Here is an 18,941-nt window from a genome sequence, read left to right as displayed (position 1 = left end):
GTAAAAATCTTTTTTTATCTCCAGACAGCATCTTACTGGGTACATAACAGGTTGAAACAATCTCCTCCTCTTTCAAGTGTAGATCAGCACTCTCATTATAATCTCAGATATGAGGTTTTGATGGTTTTAAGGGATTAGTAATGGGATATGGAGATTTTTCCCTGCAGCACGTTGGTTCATTTAGGGTGCTTTTCTCTAGCAAATAAACATGCTGTTTGGTGAGCTCCATCGAGTTCATGTTCTGCGGGTGGCCCTGTTATGAAAAACAGCCTAAGTTTACACTTCCTTTGGCAGACTTTCTGGGGACACTAAGGATTGAGTTAGTGAGGGGACTCATGCCCTGTTGTCTGAGTTGAGAGAGACAGGAAAACTTACTATTACACAGTGTAAAGATGATGTTAGAGCCAGCCTTGAAGTCCAGGATTCTGTTTCCCAGGCTGCTGTTCTGACACTTTCTGATAGAATAAAATGCATTTAAACCAGCATTTTAATATGAAATATATAAGAATAACAGCGATCTTTTAGACAGTAAATTGTTGGTGTCTAAGAAAGGAGAAACTTTGTCTCAGAGCTTGGAAAATAACATGAGGTCAAGACCCAGTAAGATGTGCTTTGAGTGATGTTACTGCTGCCATGTTTGAATTTAGAGTTGTGCACTTTTCCAGGTGATGGAGTTTTACTGCCAGTCCTGTGAGACAGCCATGTGCCGGGAGTGTACAGAGGGAGAACACGCAGAGCATCCCACGGTACCACTCAAGGATGTGGTGGAGCAACACAAGGCTTCCCTCCAAGTCCAGTTGGATGCTGTCAACAAAAGGTATGGAGACTCCACTGATTATTTTCCTTTTTCAGTTTTACCACTGGCTTCCTGTATTACCTTGGGTAGATGTTTTAATGTGCTGGTGCCATGGACCTTTACCTAGAAAACAGGGATAGTGAGGCTAGCATAAAGAAAAAAAATCCATTGAGTGTGATGCACTGAGGGATTAGAGGAAAGAGGAAAAGATTCCAAACTGTCTTTCACAAAACAGAGGCCATTAGAATTGCAAGTGTCCTCTAAAGAAGGGACATAAAATGTTAAGGTGAAAAGTACTAGCCAGTCATTAATTTCATAATAAATAAATAATACTGGATGCTTAAAAGACTAGTATGAACACTACGGTGGCAGAAAGGCTAAAAAAAGGAAAAAGCATGGTAGATCTAGTTATACCTTCCTGAGTAGTTACATTTGCATGAAGGACAGAGGATCCAAGGCCTCATTGTTTGAAACGCCTAAAGTCAATGGATTTCCACAAGGGAGGGCCCTGGTTTAGCCTTATTTTATCAGAAGAAAACCACTATGTGGTTATAAAAAGAATGAACTTACTTCTGGGAAATGACTGAGTTTAAAGACAGCCTGCTGATGAGATTGTTTCTTCAAAAGATATCGGGGCAAGGGCCAATGTTTAATGACTTTTGAAACAGCAATCTTTGTAATTTAATCCCTCCCTCAGGCTTCCAGAGATCGACTCAGCACTTCATTTTATATCTGAAATCATACACCAATTAACCAACCAAAAGGCTAGCATTGTAGATGACATTCATTCCACTTTTGATGAACTCCAGAAGACTTTAAATGTGCGAAAGAGTGTGCTGCTTATGGAACTGGAAGTGAATTATGGCCTTAAACACAAAGTAAGATGCATGTTTTGTTTCAGTGAAAAGCTATTAATTTAATCAGCCAGTTTTTACAAATGGTGCAGGACACCAGTTTGACAAATTGTGTCTGAGAGCAAGAGGAGAATTTTGTTTTCCTGAAATCAAGAGCTGCAGAGCCTTGCTTGTGTGTGCCCAGCATTATAAATGGAATCCACACCGTGTATGGGCAGGTAGCCCTTTGTGCATGGTGTGTGAGGATCTAAAATGGCCAACACATTAAGCAGGCATCTGCTTAAAGCCAACATGCTGATGTGCGGATGACAAGAAGGGAACACAAAAGGAAAGTCTGAAATCCTTGGGCTGCAATCCTATGAACCCCCCCAACAAGATGCAGACCAATTTCTCCTGAAGAACTGAGCAAGGCTTACTGTTTTGCTTTAAAGCACTGTTTTCCTTTCAAATGCCTGGCAACATATTTCATGTTAGGTGTCACTGGTTGTAAGACATAAAGATTGGAGGGATATCTCACTTACTTTCTCAGGGAAGCACAGAGAGGAAGATTCCAGAGCTGTATTCACTCTTTTACTTCCTATCTGGATGATTGAATCCTGTGGTTTTCCCCCTGTATTGTAGACTAAGCTTCAGAGGAAGAAAACAGAAATCTGTGCTTTCACAAATACAAGCCTGTAGCCTGGTGGGTGGGGTTTTGTTGAGGATTAGCAAGTCTGAATCAGGCAAATGAAAGAATCTAGTCCTTGTCTTCCTGAGCATCAGTTGTCTGGTTTATATAAAAGAAAGATCTCTTCCCTCAAAGTGGCCTTTAAAAGAAAGTAGCATCAACAACTGGAGTTTCAAGAATGCCTGATAATATTGGCATCTTTGGGCATTCTCTGTGATTACTGAGCAGCTTGAGCATCTCCAGATGTCTGAAGCAGAGGAAGGCTGCATTCCTAGATCTGGAACAGGCTTGATCATTAGGAAGGTACTGAACTGCTGGGCCTGTGAAAATGGAAGAGTTCTAATACATGCACAAGATGTGTACTTTCAGGAACACAGGGAGCCCAAAACCCTTTGGGCACAGAATGTAGTCATCTCCAGAGCTAAGCAGTAGCTGAGGAGCTTTTAGCATCAAAAATTTGGGCTTAGATCCCAGGTTCATCTAAACATATCCAAGATGTCAGAATTTATTTTCTTAGCAAGCAATTATACTCAGGGTGTGTACAAAGTTCACACAAGATGGAATATGGTGTTAAATTATTTTATTGTTGTTTAAAGGTATTTAAAATAGTTTAAAAACTGTTTGGGGCATTAAAGAACCACATTTTTGCAAAGCTGCACCTAAGTGGTAAAAGAGGCATCTCCCTTGTTTGTATAAAACAAGAGCAATTGGAATTGGATTTTACTTTTGCATGAATAGTCCTGCAAAAGAATTCAAACCCAAATATTCCATCATTCCGATCACGTACTTTGCAAAAATGAAAAAATGAAAGGGCTACATTTTACTAAAAGGAAGTTGGTGATTCAGTTTCAGTTGTCCAATGGACTGAAAGAGGCCTTCTGTAAAATACTCTAAGCACATTTTGAATATTAGTTATGGTAGGATTTAATATTTTCCATCATTTAAAACATGGCTGGAAATTGTCTTCCTCCTCACTTTGTGGTTTGTTATCCCAAGCATATGGGATTTTGTCATCCTGGGACTTTATTAGCTATGCTATCTGTTTAACTACTTAAATTGAATAAAGACAAGGCAGAATAGAAATGCCTTGTATTGAATCCTGAGAGGTTTATAGATGCCTAGAAGATAACTTGAAATTTCAGTGTAGGCTTGAAATTTGTTCATTCTGGTTTGCTTGCAAAAGATTTTGTTATCACTTTCCTATATCAGTAACTCATCAGCCTGGATTTTCTCCTGTGGGTGAAAAGCAGATAGCTTTGTAAAATTCAGAAGAAAAATGCCCTTAGAATGCAGTGTCATTCCATGGTGTGTCTCAGCAAGGGAAGAGTATCTCATAGCAATAAATACATCCAGTCTCTAAGTTTACTTTAAAATCAATTTAAATGTTTCAAAAATATTTACTTTACAGTGATGGTCAACAAAATAACTTCTCTGATCCACAGTAATGTCTGCGCCCTAGTTCTTCTCTGTAGGAAAAACATACCACATGTGTGTCTGGATACTTTGGTTTGGGGATTTCGTCAGTGGAGAGTGTGGGGGGTAGCTAGAATGTTTGGGCTTTCCTGACTGTCATGAATTTCTCTGCTAGGTTGTTATAATTCAGGGATCCTTTTTCCAATTCATTGCAAAACTGGCTTAAAAAAATTTTTTTGCCTTGTTCCCAGCCCACACACTAACAATTTTGAGGTCAATACTGTTTTAAGGATTTTAGACTAAGGGCCAGAACTGAGCCTATAATAAAAGCTCTTTCTCAGTCTTAAATATAGAGTAGCTACTTGCTGCCCACCAAAATTTCAGACTACTCAACCCAACTCTTCCCAATAACCACAACCCATCCTTTACGTTTTGCTTTCCTCCTGCTGAAACTGCAGAAATTACTTACTCGCTTCTGCTGGGGAGACCTTTCCTTTCTTCACTTACTTAGATCAGGAATCACACTTTTCCTTAGGATGGATCTACAGATCTTGAGAATGCCTGCTTGTCCATCTCCATAGATGAGTAACCCAAGGTTTCCCTTGGCTCTGAAGAAATAGTTTCAAGAAGTTTCTTGCAGCCTCCCTTATTAATGGGCCTGATGACTCCAAAATATTTCTATCTCCGCACACACAGCTCAATTCCCAGTAACTACCTCATTAACTGTGACTGCTGAGAGTTAGATGGAGCCAGGGTTCAAGCTTCTACATTTGGGTTTTTTTAAAAAAAAAAAAAAAAGACAAGACAGACAGGTGGGGCAATAATTCAATCTAGTGTGACAGTGGATCTGTGAAGCCTTGAAGACCCAAAATAGGGTATGTTTTTTGCGTTGCGGCATGATATTCCAAGAACATGTAGAGGATCAGTGTGGTACTTTTTCTACAATGAAACTTTACAATAAACTCTAAAATAAAGCACTATAAATTTGCTTTCTACAAAGGCCTTCAGATATAAAGCATGCTACATCTTGCTATGATAGTTCTTATAACAAGATGCTAATCTCTGGTGTTTGGTAATGCACACAGGTCCTACAGACACAGCTGGATACCTTACTCGAAGGACAAGAAAGCATTAAAAGTTGCAGCAACTTTACAGCCCAAGCCCTCAACCACGGCACTGAAACGGAAGTTCTGCTGGTGAAGAAGCAAATGAGTGACAAGCTGAATGAACTGGCTGAGCGGGACTTCCCATTGCAGCCCCGTGAAAATGATCAGTTGGACTTCATAGTGGAAACAGAAGGCCTGAAGAAGTCCATTCACAATTTGGGTACTATTTTAACCACCAATGCTGTTGCCTCTGAAACAGTGGCCACAGGTGAGGGACTGAGGCAGACAGTGATTGGACAGCCCATGTCCGTTACCATCACAACTAAGGACAAAGATGGGGAGCTCTGTAAATCTGGGAATGCTTACCTCACTGCTGAACTGAGCACACCTGATGGGAGTGTAGCAGATGGAGAAATACTTGACAATAAAAATGGCACTTACGAATTTTTGTATACTGTTCAGAAAGAAGGGGACTTCACTTTGTCACTGAGACTTTATGATCAACATATCAAGGGCAGCCCGTTCAAACTTAAAGTGGTCAGATCAGCAGATGTGTCCCCTACCACTGAAGGGGTTAAGAGGCGTGTTAAATCTCCTGGCAGTGGTCATGTGAAGCAGAAAGCTGTGAAAAGACCTGCGAGCATGTACAGCACTGGCAAAAGAAAAGAGAATCCCATTGAAGATGATTTGATCTTCAGAGTAGGTGGGTGACTTGTCTGCTACCTATTGACATGCTTAAAAATAGTTCAGGGAAACTGGATGAAAAAATCTAGAAGTTAAATTATTTTAAGGTTAAAGCTGTAAGAAGAGCAACCTGATAATAACTTTAGGCCTCTTGACTTTTGTTCATATGTAAATTTGAAAAGCACATACTTCAGAAATTCTGTTTGCAGCAAATATTTAATTGGAATTTGGGTTGAAAAATGCATACATTTGATTTAGGATAAAGTGTTTTACCACCTCTTCTGTACTCTATTGGGCATCATAAAATGAAAATATAATAAGATCGATGCTTCAGATTAGATTAAATCACTTCTTTAAAAAGTTGCATGGCAAGAAGGGAAGTAGAAGGACTCCTTCTCTAAAACAATTGCCCTAAAGATTAATCTAATTAATTAACCTGGAACTATACATGCTAAATCCTGTGGTCGTATATAGTTATTTCATTATGTCAGCATAGGAAAAAATTAATGCTTGCTTTTTTCCCCCAATATCTAAATATGTTTGGTTCTTTATATGTAGTGTAATGTTATCTCTAAATCTGTGGACTTGTAATGCTTGGTAAAAAACCAACATCTTGGTGTCATTTACTGTGATTTTCTGTCAGGTCTTTTGATGTACTCTGTTTTTAAGCTATATGATAATAATTCATCATTTTAAAAGTCTGTACCATGGGGTATTGTATTTATATAATGTCTGCTTATAGGGTTAGAAAATATTTTTCACTTTGCACAACTAAAGAAAAAAGCAAGTTAATTCTTAATATGTACAAGTCAGGATTTCAGCAGTATGTGTTAGCAAGTTTGACAACCAGTTGGCAAGGTGGTAGCAGAGAATAGATGGTGGTTAATTGTGGAGGCTTTTTTAGTAATTCTATTGAAAATTCATCTGGACACCATTTGTCAGTTGGTTAATTCTGTCCATCTGATTTCTCATCCGTCAGTATTTGTAAGAGATTCCTTGCTTTGATAGAGAGTACATGCAATAACATAATGGTTTTATATCAGAAAATGTATTCAGCAAGCATGCTTTGCTTGCTGAATAGGACAGTACAATGTTAGCTTTGCATGAAGCTACTCATTAAATGACCAGCCTTTACCAGATGGCCAGTGCATTTCTTAGAAAGATAAATGACCCCATAAATATAACAACTCAAACCATTTTTTACAGAGGCAACGATATCCAGCTTTACTGTTGCTAAGGCTAAATTTTATGGTGACAGCTGAGTCAAAAGTTAGAAATATGATATAGAACAATTCATATGGAAGTTAAGACAGCCCTACTCAGCAGCAACCATGCTTTATCATCCAAAGCTGGAAGGCGACTTTTGCTAAATTAGTACCCGGACATAGCAGGAGGGTGTTCTTGTTGCAAAAGCTATTGCTGTAGTCACCACTGGCAGAGCCTGTGTTAGCAATCCCATGGGGAGAGAAGCCCTTGCACAGGACAGAGTGATCAGCCTCAGGCTCCTGCTGGAATGAAAAGGGACCTGTGGCTCTTCCCAAATGCAGTTTCACTTCTGGTACTGGTAAGAGTGGCAGAAGGTATGTATAAATGTAGCCTAGATCTTTTCTGGGCCCTTTTTTGAGACAGGGTTAAACAAAACAGTTAAGAATAATGTCTGAACCCTGTCTAGAAAGAAAACATCTCTCTCATCTCTTCTGGAATGTTTGTGACATGTTGTATCCTAGGAGAAGGGCCCGGATGGATAGATTCAGGCAGAAAGAGTCTGTGGGTCTGTAGCAGGTAAGAGCAGAATAGGAAAGCCTGCACAGGTACACTATGCCTGTGAGTAACAGGGGAGCTCTGTTGCGTGTTGTGGCTGACACTTTCACTGAATGTTAAGCCCTCTTGTTCACATATATCAGCCATTAATTTGTCCTGGTGTGGAAATCATAGATCTAAATATTTTTTAAAAAAAAAAAAAGAAAAAAAAGAGATGTCCTGAAATTATTTATAAGCTGTTAATATTCTTATTAAAAAGCTTTTGGTATAGATTAAAGTGATTTCAGCTTGTAATTTCTGCTTCTGTATCCCTTGCTTCTACTCAGCAGTTTCTAGCCTGACTACCAAATAGTGGTACGGCTCTGGGTTTTGTTGTTCGTGGTGGTGTTTGTTGGATTTATTTTTTTTTAAACTTTTCCCTCCAACATACCACAAACTCTAGAAGTCTTAGATGTTTTCCAGAAAGTGCAGTGCCCTTTCTTTCTGTTGTGATGCAATCATGACCATGTGCTTTATTTTGGAGTTCTGCCTCTCCCCTTCTTCACCACTCTACACCCCAAGAAAGAAGAGGAAATAATTAGAACAAGAGCTACGCATGTCTCAGAACCTTTGCTTGCTGAAACCTCACAGGAGTTTCCACATTTGGGATATATGGATCACTATTTTATTGAAAAACTGAGCTGAGAGTAATACTTCATCCTATTACGTGTTCAGTTCTCAGCCACTCATTTCACAGAATGACCCTACATAGAGGTGTCCCTCTGGGCTTTTGTGGTCTTATGTATGCATTGTCTGAAAGGTCTCTTAAGCCATTGCAGCTGTAATGCTCTAGCTTTTTACACTTCCAAAATACACGGAATTAATGAACACAGGTAAAACTTCTGACATTTTCACAGGGATTGGCTTCATGGATTTAAGCGTTCCTTTAGTTCCAGTTTCAGCACATGTCGAAAAGTTAAGGTTTGGTTCATTTGTTGATGAGGTAATGTAAAATAAAGTTTATTGCTGTTTTCCAACACAACTGCCTATCTCTATTTTGAACCCATTGTTGAATTCCTCTGCTAACCCTGGCCAAATCTGGATTTGTATTTTAAACTGGGCAAGATAAATCTTACATTTGGGCTGCCAGAAGCTCATACAGCTGTGTTGGAGAAATGTACTGTAATATTCCTATGGGCATCCAAGTACACGGAGTATGCTATTGTATATATGCTGATATACGGGCTTTTATGCACGAGCAAATTGATCAACTCATAGCAGGAGATTGTTCTTGTGCTAGTATTAGCAGAGATAGCATTAATACAACATTAGTACAGTTAAGTGCTTTCATTCATGGGGAATTGTGCATTGTATATTTTGCCAATTCTGTGTTATTCATGGCTTTTAAAATGGCATGTGGTTCTATTCAGACATTTTAAGGTCAAGCTATTGACTGCACATTCATACATTCATGTAATTCATTATTTACAAGAACGCTTCCTCCTTTTTTCTCTCAATAATTTATATCCTCACCCTTTTTCTAATTTTTTTTTTTAAACAGGCATGATCTCTAAGAGTGTGTCTATGCAGTATCTGTGTAGCATGTACTTAGATTATACAAATGAAAACAAGAATGTGTTATGATACCCAGAAAATAATTATTGTGCAATGGTTTTTGCTACCTCTACAAGTGGTAGGAAGCACTAAAATGAGAGGGAAGGCTCTTTTCCATTACCCTGCTTTTGTGCCTTAGACCCATGCTGAGCAGAGGTAAGTGGAGGTTAGGGATGTTAACAGTATCAGCCACTTCCACCTTCCATGGTAAATCTCCCATGTCCTCCAAAAGAGGGTTAAAAGCCATGCGAGGCATCAGTTAGCTACTCTGTCCAGGACCCCCATCTTCTGCTCTAGCTCTGTCATGCTGTGCCATATGCCTTGGTATTTTTTTTCTTCTGGCACTTTTCATGACTGGGTTCTTTGACACCGTTTAGCAGTAGTGGTGCCATTTCCCACTTTAACTGCTTTTTCTCTTAATTTATTTATACTTGGGATTGGCATCAGATACAGCCAGATGGAGAATTGGCTCTCTGCTAAAAAGGTCAATTTTCCTTTTCCTCAGACTGTGTTTAGTTGTCTGTTCAGTCATGTAGCTGAGCCTCTAAGTTTAGCTGGTACATTTAATGTGTGTAATTCACTTTAATTTTAAAAAAAAGTGCCTTTAACAGTACCTTCTGTCAACCTCCTTACTAGGTGTGGATGTCGTCTTCTGGTCTGTTATCAATGCTGAAAGCAAATAGGAGCCTTGTTGTAAATTTACTTCACATGAAACCTCACGAACAAGGCCTGTGTAATAATAGCTTTAGTGCAGTTTAAAAGCGGTCTTAGGGGGAGCAAAGGGCTTCTTGATCAGGTGTTTCTTCTTTAATTTTCTGAAGGCCTCTGCCTGAAACTCTGTATTGGATTTCCCTGTTTGAAAGGAACAGGGCTGCCTGTAGATACATATTTTTTGAGCTTTTATAGAAATACAAGTGGGTTATATGGGTACACATCTCCTTGAAAAAACATGTATTTTTCTAAATGCAGTTACCCCCCTTGTATGGATCGTCCAGAAGAACCTTCTCCTATCCGCTTCCTCCCATTTCCCTGCCCCTTCTCTACCTTTCCAGCAAGGTCCTGTCCTGGCCAAATTATGGCCTGGCTAAGGGCATAGGAGAAGGAAGGGATGTGTATGCGTAGTTGTTCCATGTAGTGCAGAAGTATGACACATGAACTGCAGAGGCCCCTCTGATACACTTTAATCAGTTGTTCTTCATTCTCTCTTTCAGAACTCTGGAACAAACCCATTAATAAGCAGTATGAAATAGCAAGATGTTTTCTATACAGAATTTATATTTCTGTAGAAGTAGGAACACCTAGTAATGGGGAAATAGAATTTAATTTTCCAGTTTCTTAGCTCGAATCCTTCTGAGGCTTGTCATGAACTCTTTAGGGGTTTGTGGTGGCCAGTGTGAAATTTGGCTGGGCCCACATTACATAGTTTTGCAGTTATACCTGTATTGGACAGGGGGTGAAGAACTCTGAGAACATTGCCTGCAAAATCCCCAGCATGGGTCTGATGTCCTGATGACAGAGACCTGGTCTTGGTGTGACTCATGTCATTCAGGGTTTTGCTGCTGTACCAGCAAAGAACTGCTTCTGCGGTGCCCCTACCCCTAGGATTTGTGCATACCTACCTGTGGCAGCAGGGGCTCTGCTGCACAAGCAAGGCTTGGAGGTAGTGGTGGCCAAGCTTTAAGGACAGATGCTGTGTAAAGCAAATCAATACAAATCAGCCCAAACTTCACTACCAGCAGTGTGCAGGAGTATCTGCCAGAGTTCCAACTGAATTATTCATTCATCTTTAAAGGTTGCAAACATTGTGCGCCTCCCTCCAACAGATTGGTTGATTTTAAAACTTAGGTTTGCATGGGAACTTGGATTAGAAACACTGACATTTATTTTGCAAACACATAGCTTGTTAACAATCTGGTTTGGTGCAGTTTTACTACAGAGCCTTTTGTGTTTCACATGTTATAAGAGAGGGCATCACATCCTCATAACATGTAAGGTTTCGCTAAGTATCTTTTGGCATTCAGAGGAAAAAAGAAATGAAGCTATGGAACAAGAACAAAACTCCTTGATACCTGTCTATGCAGTATGTATGTAGACCTTTCCATACTGTTTAGTTTTATCCTTTTTTTTCAGTACCACATAGAGAACAGTCCAGGAAGAAATTTTTGAAGTGGTGTGGGCAGGAAAGCAATGGTACTTACACAACAGGTTATGGCTACTTGCAACCTCTAAAGTCTCCCCATTAATCTATAATCTTTCTGCAGGGTTTTTGTCTCTCTGAATCCTTTCCCTTCCTGCTGGGGACAGCAACATGGTTTTTTGTTGTGTTTGAGGAAGCTGGTAAATCTAGGTTAGCAAGCAGGGAGGTTATTATTCATATTAGTAAAACTTAGCAAAACCCCACTCCTATTACTACAGGCATCAAAAATGTACATTGTACAACAGGTTTGTCCAGATGCCCAGCACTTACAGAGCAGATTCTTATTGCAGTTACATGATGTAATTTTTAACATCTCCTGTGAAGTTAATGGCCTTTTTTTGCCTTCTATTTGGTGAGATTCAATCTGGCCTCTATTGTGCAAGAATAAAAGATTGAAATTATGAAGCATTTTATGTGTGCTAGATTGTCTTGAGCTGAAAATGTATACTCTTTTGTTGAAAGCATATCTTCAAAGCTAAATTAATTGGTTTGTGCAGGCTATGCTCAGTAATACCAGAAGGAATTAGATAGGGCTATGGCAAATCTGATTGTTTATCTGTATACAAAGATGGTATAAAAGGAGCTATTCCACAGATCTGCTTCCTAATAACTCTGTTCAGCTTTCCCCTTTTGAAAACTCTGCTGTTCTCTCCCAATCCCCAGCAGCTTGCCACAGAAGTTGCAGTAAAATGTCTGTCTTTTCCTCCTTTGTGCCCCGCAGTAGCTCAGAACTGGAGGGAGGTGAGTCTGGGCAAAGACAGGCATGAAAGATGCAGGCTTTCACCTCTAAACTAAGCTGTGTGGGAAACACTGGAATGAGGATCCCACAACCGTCCTCTGGTTCCAGCCCTGTGCATTTGAAATGTTGGTGCCTCCCTAGGCTAAGGAGTGATGGGTGACTGCCCATGACTGAGGGAAAAGGAGACAAATCATGGGGTGCCTTGATACAGAGGGGTGGTGTCTTGCACTAAAACACTTGCTGAAGACTCTCTCTCAGGCAGCTATGTTTGTAAGGCAGGAATCTCTACTTACAGGACAGAGCTATTATGCTTTGGTGTTAGAGAGTCAGTTTCAGGAGCCTGCTTTTCCAGAGGCTGACAAACTTTACTACAAGATTTCCTCTCATCATCTGAACTGCTGCCACTGCCTGTGCTTGGACTCAGATCTTTGCTGGCATAGTGAATTATTCAAATCAGAAAGTTCAAAGTTATCTGTTTTCCTCTTGAACATGTTAGGAAGTCAGCTGTGTTTCACTAACCTCAGCTTTCTTCTTCAGAGAAATATGTGCCACTCCAGAGGGGACTGTATAAAGACCTGTGTGCAAATTAGGACCTATGTGGTGGGTTTAATAGCTGCAAAGTGCTATGTACAGGGACATTGCGTGGAGCTGAATTTCATCTGCAGCTGTGCTAATAAATTACTATTTCTTAAACTTACTGTGAAATGTGACTATGGCATTCCTGGATAATTTCTTTGATTTTTCCTTTGATGTATATTTACAAGGTCCGACTGAAGAACACTGTGAGTAACTCTTTATAGGTGTCTCTTATTTTAAAAAATGAAATTCCTTGACTTTCAAGAACATTTTTCTAAGGGTAAAGAGCATACATTCCATAATGTTTGTGCTAGTTGGTTCCAGATGCTCTAGCTTATGCCTCCTCTTTTCTAACAAATGTTTTCCCTTTACTCTCAGTAGTAAAAGGAATGTTTCTCTCTTTTCATCCATTCTCTTTGGCTAAAAGGCAAAAAGGAAACTTATCATTAGCATATGGTGGAAAAAAATTACTGCATGCATCCCTCCGGCACTGCTCATTAAAAGAATACACAGAAATGGCTCAAGTGGGGGTAATGTAATTGGTGTGTAACTCACTATTCCCTGAATATGTACTTTCCCCTTGCAGTAGAAAAATTGAGAAGTATTTGCCTTGTTTAGAGGATGGAGCATAGCTCAAGAAAACAAGCCTTGAAACAAAGGGACATGCTTGCAGCACCATGTGCAGAGGAATTAAATGTTACTTGTTAGCCAGTGACAGGAAATATGCATCCCACAGCCATCACCAGAGCAGAAAGAAGGGTTGTTAAGAGCATACACATCCCTAATGAACGCTAAATACAAACTAGAGCTAATATGTATGCCTTATATTGGGTGTGACAGTCAGAATAGTTTTAATCATTGAGCACCAGGATATCTTGGATTCACTAAAATAAAATACACATTTTTTCTGTTAAAACCATATATTGAAACCAATTAATGTCTGATACGCAGCCAGTGAATGCTTGTAAAAATACTTCACCAGGAAAAATAGTGCTGCATCCAAGTATTGGAAAGAACAGCTTATAGAGTCTTTTTGTTTCAAAATTCATTCATTCGTTATGAATAACCTTGGGGTCCAAGATCATAATTGCAGTCTTGTCTAAAGACCCCTGAGCCTCCATTACAAACAAAGCAGGAATTTGGATGCTGTTCCTGTGGTCAGGTGTAATTTGGACCAGCCACTTTAGGGCTGACCTTTTAAAGATACCAGTTTGCTGGGTGACTCTTCTTGGAACATCTCAGAACAAACATCTAAGTAATGAGGCACCTAAACTTAATGACCTTTTGTGAAAATTTGACATTTTACAGCTCCTTATCGCCTTAAGCCAATGGGCAAAAGTCAGTTCTATGTAAATCACTATTGCATTTGTCCTGGGTAAAAATGGGACCTCTGTGTGTGTACACTACTTTATTAGAACAATCTAAGGTCTTTACAGAAGCAGTCAGTCTCCAGGTGTCGGTCTTCATTGGCCCACAGGTCCCAATCATTCAAAACCAGTTCTTCATGTGAGTTTCCCTTCTAAGGGGATTTTTGAAGCCTACGACAGGAGACTGTGTATGAGTGAACAGGAAAATTCCCTGTCTTGAAATGGCCCCAACCAAAGTGATCACTGATACATTTTATCTCAACTTTTTGGCATCACTGAGGAGATTTAGCTAATTGTACTAAAACCTTGTCACCTGTCCATGTTCTTATTTTAGTCTCTGTCTATATGTTCCCACAGTACTGCCCCTTTCATTGTCTTCTCAGTTGAATAAAAATCCGCAGTTTAAAAGAAGTCCATCACTTATGAAAAAACATTTTACTGGTTCCCTCACACAAGAGGGAAATTGTGAACACTTTGATTTGTGAAGGCCAAAGAGGTAATTATGTTGATGGGCGCTGAGATGGCATACATGCCAAAGAGTAAGAACAATCCCTTCTTGTACTTAGAATTGTGGATATGTTACTGAGATGGTTCTTTGAAGTTGTAGCAGTGATAAAAACTCTTCAAAATAGAAATCTATGGATCAAGGATGTAATAAATGCATGTGTTGCCATTTAGGTCCTGACTGATTAGTCCTGTCTAACCTGATTTCTTCTGTGCTTTGTGTTCAATTTTAGGCACCAAAGGAAGAAACAAAGGGGAATTTACAAATCTTCAAGGTGTAGCTGCATCTACAAATGGAAAAATATTAATAGCAGACAGTAACAACCAGTGTGTGCAGGTATGAGGACATGCCACTTCCAGTATTTTTCTTTTTCTCCCTGCCCCCACACCTCTGCCTTCTTTGTAGTCCAGGAAAGACACATTTTGTACAAGTCAAGCAGATACAGAAAATACAGAGGAAGCTCAACTTGTTTGTCGTCCATTATCATTCCATTTTCTTGACCTGCAGCTATGTTTTTCAGATCTACACTGTATCTAGTATGTATATCAGAGTTTATTTCCCTTCCTTATGATATTTGACAATGAATGAAGAAAACAAGTGGTGCAATAATCTGGAAAAATGCCTTTTTGTAAATACCATTTTACATTGTAAATGTATCGCTCCATGTTTCCAAATATAAATCTAGGGCAAGGTGCCACAAATACAATTTCTTAACCAAATACAAATACAGAAATAAACATGTAGATGTCATTTTCAAATGGCTTTTAGTCTACTTAATTGACTTTTCTGTCTGTTATCATGATCAAATCTTTTCTGTGGTAGCACCCCTGACACCCATGATTTCTTAGCTTCTGTAACCTGTGTTAAAATCAAGCTGTGTTTTTTCTTTGCTCACCATGTATCTTTTTTACCATTAACAATTTGTAATCACTCTTCAGGCTGTCCATGTGGTAGCAACAAATAAGGCAGCAGTGTGTGGCTTGTTCTTCAGTATGTGAGAATCAGCAAGCTACATGCAGTAAGAACTCGTTTCCAGGCCTTTTCAAAGAGACAGAGTCAAATATTTATCAGCACCCTCACACTTTGTAATTTGCAGCCACTTCAGAGGGACTTCAGTGTCTAATTGCCTGGCTTGGGGACACAACCGGTGGACTGAATTTTGCATGGCTAAAACATCTCTTAGGAAATAGCCTAGTACTTATCCCTAAGTCAAATAATTAAATTTTGAAATTATCTTTTAGCTTCTATTCCTATCTTTTCTACAGTCTTAGTGTTTGACTGTGGCCGAGTCACACAATGCCTCAGTTTCCTCATTTCTAATATGGGAATAACACCACTTCCTTCCAGCTGAGAGGGACATTGTAAAGCTTAATTCAATAATGTTTGTAAAGAACTTTGAGATCACTGAAGAAGCAGGGCAATATAAGTGCAGAGAACTTCTTTATTTTGAAATTGGAGTCCAGGTGGAAGCTTCTTCTTAAATTAGAATCACTTTCACTTTCAAATATGGACCGTGTAAAAGTGCTTCATCTTCCTAAATCTCTTCCTGACTATAGTGTTCATTAGTGACTTGCTAAAACCTAAGCTCCAAGAAATAGATGATGTTATTATACAGACTTAATTTTAAAATGAGTATTTTCTGTTACAGATATTTTCCAATGATGGTCAGTTCAAAAGCCGTTTTGGCATACGAGGAAGGTCTCCTGGCCAGTTGCAACGGCCAACAGGAGTGGCTGTGCATCCCAGTGGTGACATCATTATTGCAGATTATGATAACAAATGGGTTAGCATATTCTCATCAGATGGAAAATTTAAGGTATGAGTTACCATGTGAACTCTCCTGAGCTTTCTGTGTCTTACAAAGGAATGCAAAGTAATGGCTTTTTTTTGTCAAGAAACTACATAGTTTGGTTGTGACTTAGTCCAAATTCCATTGTTGTGATGTTGAAACCCATGACACAGCCACGTTGTAAAATTAGTAGGAAGAGGTCACAGCTGTGATGCTAATGTTACACCAAATAGAGATTATATGTTCCATTTTACAGTTCTACATACTAGGTGCTTGGATGCCTTTTCATAACTTATAGTCAAAGATAGCTAATGTCATCAAGTCTAGTTGGACTAGCTCAACAACCTTCATATCATTAATATTCTGATTATGCAGAAACATGTGTGCATATATGTAGATACACACAGATACACATAAAAACTTATGAGGAGGACATAAGGCTCTTCAGTGACATATGGAGGAGAAAAATAAGGTAGCAGACTGATGATGACTTCCTCTATTTACTCCATACATACCAGCCAGAAAACCTTGAATAACATGAAGACACCAAAACAAAACCAAAGAAAGATGTCACTTAGTTAAGAATCCCAATACTCTGAGTAACCTATGTGTGTTTGAAATAATTATTTAAGTCTTTAACGTGAACTGGCTTGATCTGGACACAGAGCATGGAAGGCTTGTTTTCCTTCCTTCTCAAGACATGCTGTAAATCCAGCACTTTGGATGGTGCCAGCTCTGGAGGAAAAAAACGTGGCTCTATATGCTAGCAGCAGGGACACAGGTACTGAAAAAAAATAATTATTAAGGTAGTTCCTCTGACATAGAGCCTAGCTTTGGTTTTAGTCAATGTTTTTGTTGGATTGCAAGAGCTGTGTAAAGTTGGCGATGTTTGTGTGGTTAATACAAGTTAGTGCATCGAACTTTATAGTTCTTGGGACTAGATTGATTAAATGAGAGATGAAGCATCAATGATATAAAATATTTTTAGATTCAATGCAACAGGCTATATTTATGAGAGAAAAATATACAAATGTTTGTAGAAGCATTTTATATGTGGAGGGCAGGCATAATCACATAGTTGAAGCACAAGACACAGATATCACAGATCTAGCCTGTGGGAATCTGGGCAAAGCCTTGTAATTTCTTGTGTGTTGGCAATGGTAATTCTTACAGAGGCTTTGTCAGATTAAACTGGGCAACGCTGTGCTAAGATACACAGAGAGACAGATAAAGGGGTAATGGTGTTTCCCTTCAAAGGACTGTGCCTTTGTCATTGTATATGATCTGTGATGCAGGTGGTCCGCCAGTTGTTAACTCTGTTATTGGGGGCTGTTTTGAACTTTAACTATTTTTGTTGGTGTCCCCTTCTTTCTGTATTTGCTTACACTTACTCTCCCTTAGCAGCATTTTAATAGTCATGTGAGCCAGAAGGCAAATTTCCCTTGGAGCCAGGCCCAGGCATCTCACTGATTACAGCACTGGGCTGACTCACCCCAGCAACCTCCACTGCCAGGCAGAAAACTGTCACCTTCCTCAGTCACTGGTAGCAACAAAGACAGAGTTCCATCTTCTCAAGGCTGTAAAACTTGCATAATGCAGAGGTGGACAAACCCTAATCTAAGGTTACACCAAAACACGAGTGTCTTAAAATGAAAGGCTCTATTATCCTGTGAATGACAAAGCCTCAAATAGGGTCTTAGGAATTGGGGCTTCTGCTTCTGGCTATGCCATGGGTCTCACAGGTGACTAGTGATCTTCCATTTCACTTCCCAGTGCTTTATTTTCTTCATCTATAAAAGGCAGATAACAGCGCTGAAATTCCTTAAGAGAACTGTTATAGAAGACATGTTGCTAGACTAAGGAGAGAATGCATGGTGAAGCAGCAGTATCAGCTTCTGTGCCAGTGGTGGTGTTCAAATCTAGTGAAGGAACTGGAGAACAGAGCCAAGAGAATGATTTTTGGCCGCTGAGGAGAGAATTACGTTCTTTCTAGTCTTGAAGGGTTGTATCTAAGATAGCTTGTTATCAGCCAAACAGGGCTGCAAGTCAAGATCAAGTTTAGATGAGTGGACAAACATGAAAGGAAACATTTTATCTGTTAGACTTTATTTTTTCTTGTCTCCTTAGAAGAATTAAGAACAGAGCTGCTTGAAGCTGGTTGCATGTTCAGATAGGAATAGTTCTATGGAGTGTGGTTAAGTGGTCACATTTGAATTAAGATGGCCACGTGAATGATAAATCCATTTATGGTGTGACATTGCAATGTGTGACAAAGCCGTATCTCCGTATTAGGGAAGTTCTCAAACAGAAAAAGATTGTGTGTTGAAAGTCTGCAAATTAATTCCTGACAATCATGAACCTTTCAGACAGCAACAAGACTGGTGGAGTTCAACATAAAGCCCTAACACACCTACTTCTACAGTGGAAAAGTCTTTATAAATTCTTATATAGGCTAGCTGATTTTTTTACCTGTAGGAATATCACACAGTAGAATATTTTCTATCTGGGTAGGGTGACTTTATAAACATATATTTGAAAACCAGTCTAAATTCATAAGAGCCTATAAAATAAGGGACATAATGTCCTTGACTGAATTCAATTAAACACATTATTTGTATTAAGGGTTCAGATGATTCATTATACTTTATACATTTCTAATGGCAGAAAAGTCTGAAAATACTTCCATTCATACACTTAGCAGGAATGACTGGGTTTCATAATGTTCTGTTCTAAATAATCAAACCTATAATTCTAAGAAACCTTCTGAAATAAAAATATACAAAGCATATGTTCAGCCAGACCCAGTAATGTGTCATCAGCATGTTTTGATCTAAACTGGAAACAGAGATTTTTGGTAAAAAGTACTGCAAACTCTAGCTGGGCATAATTTATTG

General features: G+C 39.2%; 1 protein-coding gene across 17 annotated transcripts in view; it reads left to right on the top strand.

The window, feature by feature from the left end:
- TRIM2 (tripartite motif containing 2) overlaps nucleotides 1-18,941 on the top strand; it is a 118,598-nt gene that overhangs the window by 87,060 nt on the left and 12,597 nt on the right. For all 17 annotated transcript variants that reach the window (XM_049814580.1, XM_049814569.1, XM_049814578.1 and 14 more), the window contains 5 exons: nucleotides 666-817; nucleotides 1,494-1,674; nucleotides 4,816-5,539; nucleotides 14,491-14,594; nucleotides 15,907-16,074. In XM_049814580.1, coding sequence (XP_049670537.1) covers nucleotides 666-817; nucleotides 1,494-1,674; nucleotides 4,816-5,539; nucleotides 14,491-14,594; nucleotides 15,907-16,074 — 1,329 coding nt within the window. The remainder of the gene's footprint in view (nucleotides 1-665; nucleotides 818-1,493; nucleotides 1,675-4,815; nucleotides 5,540-14,490; nucleotides 14,595-15,906; nucleotides 16,075-18,941) is intronic.

The sequence above is a fragment of the Accipiter gentilis genome, chromosome 12 (genome assembly GCF_929443795.1).
Source record: "Accipiter gentilis chromosome 12, bAccGen1.1, whole genome shotgun sequence".
Lineage (NCBI taxonomy): Eukaryota > Metazoa > Chordata > Aves > Accipitriformes > Accipitridae > Astur > Astur gentilis.
Note: the sequence above shows the minus strand (reverse complement) of the source record. Positions and strands in the feature narration are given on the sequence as shown.